Source organism: Priapulus caudatus, unplaced genomic scaffold, assembly GCF_000485595.1.
Source record: "Priapulus caudatus unplaced genomic scaffold, Priapulus_caudatus-5.0.1 Scaffold4470, whole genome shotgun sequence".
Classification (NCBI taxonomy): Eukaryota; Metazoa; Priapulida; class Priapulimorpha; order Priapulimorphida; family Priapulidae; genus Priapulus; species Priapulus caudatus.
Window position 1 is genome coordinate 4,958 of NW_014581531.1, and position 3,663 is coordinate 8,620.

At 50.7% G+C, this 3,663-nt stretch overlaps 1 protein-coding gene across 1 annotated transcript; it reads left to right on the forward strand.

The window, feature by feature from the left end:
* Nucleotides 1–88: 88 nt before the first annotated feature.
* Nucleotides 89–1,391, forward strand: LOC106819787 (bone morphogenetic protein 1-like; the record flags this gene model as incomplete). The annotated part of the gene is made up of 2 exons (XM_014824373.1): nucleotides 89–210; nucleotides 1,212–1,391. Coding segments are annotated over exons 1-2 (272 nt in total), but the record flags the coding sequence as incomplete, so codon positions are not given.
* Between the last annotated feature and the right edge of the window lie 2,272 nt (nucleotides 1,392–3,663).

The window sequence follows — 3,663 nt, forward strand, 5'->3', positions numbered from 1 at the left end:
TCACTCTCTCTCTCTTTCTCCCCCTCCCCTCTCTCTCTCACGCGTGTGTGTGTGCTTCTCACGTTCGGCATGTGTTCCGCTGTTCGCAGGTGAACACAGAGCGCTGTTCAAGCGCGCCATGCGACACTGGGAGAACTACACGTGCGTTCAGTTCGTCGAGAGAACAGCTGAAGATCCGAACTACATCGTGTTCACGGAACGTCCCTGCGGGTACGTCTTACACGTTCTTCATCTAGTGTTGTTCTCTGTCTCTTCCTGTTCCATCAGGGGTCACAGCTCGTCCAGGGGAAAGATAGAAAGATGGACAGACACACAGCTAGACAAACAAACAAACAAACAGACGAGCAGACAGACAGACAGACGGACGGATAGACCGACAGACAGAAGGACGGAGGGATGGACGGATGAATTAACCCAGTATTGCGAAGGCTGCCTGCCGATCTCTCGTCTTACTTGTTAATATTACATGCCATCTTTACTGTGTCGATGTTAAGCGTTGTTTACGACGTAAACAAACGCCTAAAGTTGTTTGTTTTTGCTGCGCGCACCGCTTCAGTCGACATGCTGTGAGATCGGGCCGAAAGATTTATTCCTTGCCGGGAGATTTACGTGTGAGAGAAAGGTTGCTAACCACTAGATCATAGGAGGCGTAGAGAGTAACAGATGTACACACAGACAGGCAGAGCTTTTCATAGACACCCCCGTCTGAAAACCACCGATGTCGATTATAAATAATCTGTCGGATAGCGATCGGGTAACGCTGGAGCTTGACCAGGACCGCGAAATTTTTCCCACTTGAGTTCAGGACAGTTCGCGGACCACAGCCATCAGCGGCACTCCCATTCAGCTTCGACTTCCTCTGAAGGCAACAATGTAAAATGAATCACTCTAATCCTATCCCTAACCCGTACCCGTACCCCGAACCCATAACGTTCACAATAATCCAACCATATATATACGAACCGATATATTACAAACACTATCTATGGTGGGTCCGGAACTCATGTGGGAAAAAAAATTTCGTGACCAGCCGATATGGAAGAGATAACATCTTTAGCTGCCCTGAGACTTTAAGTGAAACTTGAAAAGATAAGTATTTATGTTTTTAAGTCTCAAGTTAAGTTTTAATGGCCCTCGATAATCCCCTCTCATTCCAACAATTAAACTTTGAAGATAATCCACAGTATCTCTGTATGTTTCCGCGAGCGCAGGTGCTGCTCTTTTGTTGGCAAGCGCGGCAGCGGCGGACAGGCGATCTCTATCGGCAAGAACTGCGACAAGTTTGGCATCGTCGTTCACGAGCTGGGTCACGTGATCGGCTTCTGGCACGAGCACACGCGGCCGGACAGGGATGGCAATGTGGAGATATTCACTGTCAATATCATGGCCAGGTAACACTGAGAGAGAGAGAGAGAGAGAGAGAGAGAGAGAAGAGAGAGAGCGAAGAGAGAGAGAGAGAGAGAGAGAGAGAGAGAGAGAGAGATGAGAGAGAGAGAAGAGAAAGAGAGAGAGAGAGCAGAGAGAGAGAGAGAGAATGAGAGAGAGAGAGAGAGAGAGAGGAGAAGGAGAGCAGAAAGAGAGAAGAGAGAGAGAGGAGAGAGAGAGAGAGAGAGAGAGAGAGAGAGAGAGAAGAGAGAGAAGAGAGAGAGAGAGAGAGAGCAGAGAGAGAGAGAGAGAGAGGAGAGAGAGAGAGAGAAGAGAGAGGATGAGAAGAAGAGAGAGAGAGAGAGAGAGAGAAGGAAGAAAGAAGAGAAGAGAGAGAGAGAGAAAGAGAGAGAGAGATGAGAGCAGAGAGAGAGAGAAGAGATGAGAGGAGCAGAGAGAGAAGGAGCGAGAGAGAGAGAGAGAGAGAGAGAAGAGAGAAGAGAGAGAGAGAGAGAGAGAGAGAGAGAGAGAGAGAGAGAGATGAGAGAGTAAGCCGAGAAGAGAGAGAGAGAGAAGATGAGAGAGGAGGAGAGAGAGAAGAGAGAGAGCAGAGAGAGTAGAGAGAGAGAGAGAGAGAGAGAGAGAGAGAGAGAGAGGAGAAGCAGAGAGCGAGAGAGAGAGAGAGAGAGAGAGAGAAGCGACGAGAGAGGAGAGAGGAGGGGAGAGAGAGAGAGAGAGAGAGAGAGAGAGAGAGAGAGAGAGAGAGAGCAGAGAGAGAGGAGAGAGAAGAGAGCAAGAGAGAGAGAGAGAGAGACGAGGAGAGAGAGAGAGAGAGAGAGCAGAGAGAGAGAGAGACGAGAGAGGAGAGAGAGAGACGAGAGAGAGAGAGGAGAGCGAGATGAGAGAGAGAGAGAGATGAGAGAGAGAGAGAGATGAGAGCGAGAGAGAGAGAGAGAGAGAGAGAGAGGAGAGAGAAGACGAGAAGAGAAGAGATAGAGAGGGAGGGAGGGAGGAAGGGAGGGCAGGGAGAGGGATGAGAATAGAGGGATAAGAGGAGGGAGGGAGGGAGACGATAGAGGGATGTAGAGAGAAGGGAAGGGAGGAAGAGAGAAGATTAGAGAAAGAGAGGAAGGAAGGAAGCGGAGAGAGAGAGCATAAAACGAAACGACGAGCGAAAGAAGGGAGAGAGAGAGAGAGAGTGACAGGGGATCCGGCAGAGCAAGGGGCGTACCGAAGAGAGAGCGAGCATGGCGAGAGAGAGAGAGAGAGACGAGGAGAGAGAGACGAGAGACGGAGGAGAGAAGCATCAGAAGACGAGGAGAGACACCAGATGCAGAGCAGAGAGCAGAGAGAGATGAGCAGAGCAGAGAGAGAGAAGAGAGAGGCAAGAGGAGCAGAGAGAGAGAGAGAGGGAGAGAGAGAGAGAGAGAGAGAGAGACGAGAGAGCAGAGCAGAGAGCGAGAGAACAGAAAGAGAGAGAAGCCGGAGCAGAGAGAGAGGAAGAGAGAGAGAGAGAGAGAGGAAGAGAGAGCAGACGAAGAGAGAGACGAGACGAGAGAGAAGAGAGAGAGAGAGAGAGAGAGAGAGAGAGAGAGAGAGAGAGAGAGCGAGAGAGAGAGAGAGAGAGAGAGAGACGAGAGAGAAGAGAGAGAGAAGAGAGAGAGAGAAAGAGAGAGGAGAGAGAGAGAGAGAGAGAGAGAGAGAGAGAGAGAGAGAGACGAGAAGAGAGAGAGCGAGAGAGAGATAGTGTGGGGAGAATGGAGGGAGAGAGAGGAAGGGTAGGGAGAATGGAGAGAGAGAGAGAGCGAGAGAGGAGAGAGAGCGAGAGAGACGGGAGCGAGAGAGAGAGAGAGAGAGCGAGAGAGAGAGAGAGAGAGAGACAGAGAGAGAAGAGAGAGAGAGAGAGAGAGAGAGAGAGTAGAAGGAGAAGAGACGAGAGAGAGAAGGAGAGAGAGAGAGAGAGAGAGAGAGAGAGAGAGCAGAGAGAGAGAGAGAGAGAGAGAGAGAGAGAGAGGAGAGAGAGATGAGAGAGAAGAGGAGAGAGGCAGATAGCGAGAGGGCAGAGAGAGAGAGAGAGAGAGAGCGAGAGAGATAGCCGAAGAGGGAAGAGAGAGAGAGCACGAGAGCAGAGAGAGAGAGCAGAAAGAAGAGACAGAGAGAGAGGCGAGAGGAGAGAAGAGACAGACGAGAGAGACGAAGCGAGAGGAGAGAGAGAGAGAGCAGAGAGAGAGAGAGAGAGAGCGAGAGATAGCGAGAAGGCGCAGAGCGAGAGAGAGAGCGAGAGGATAGCGAGCAGCG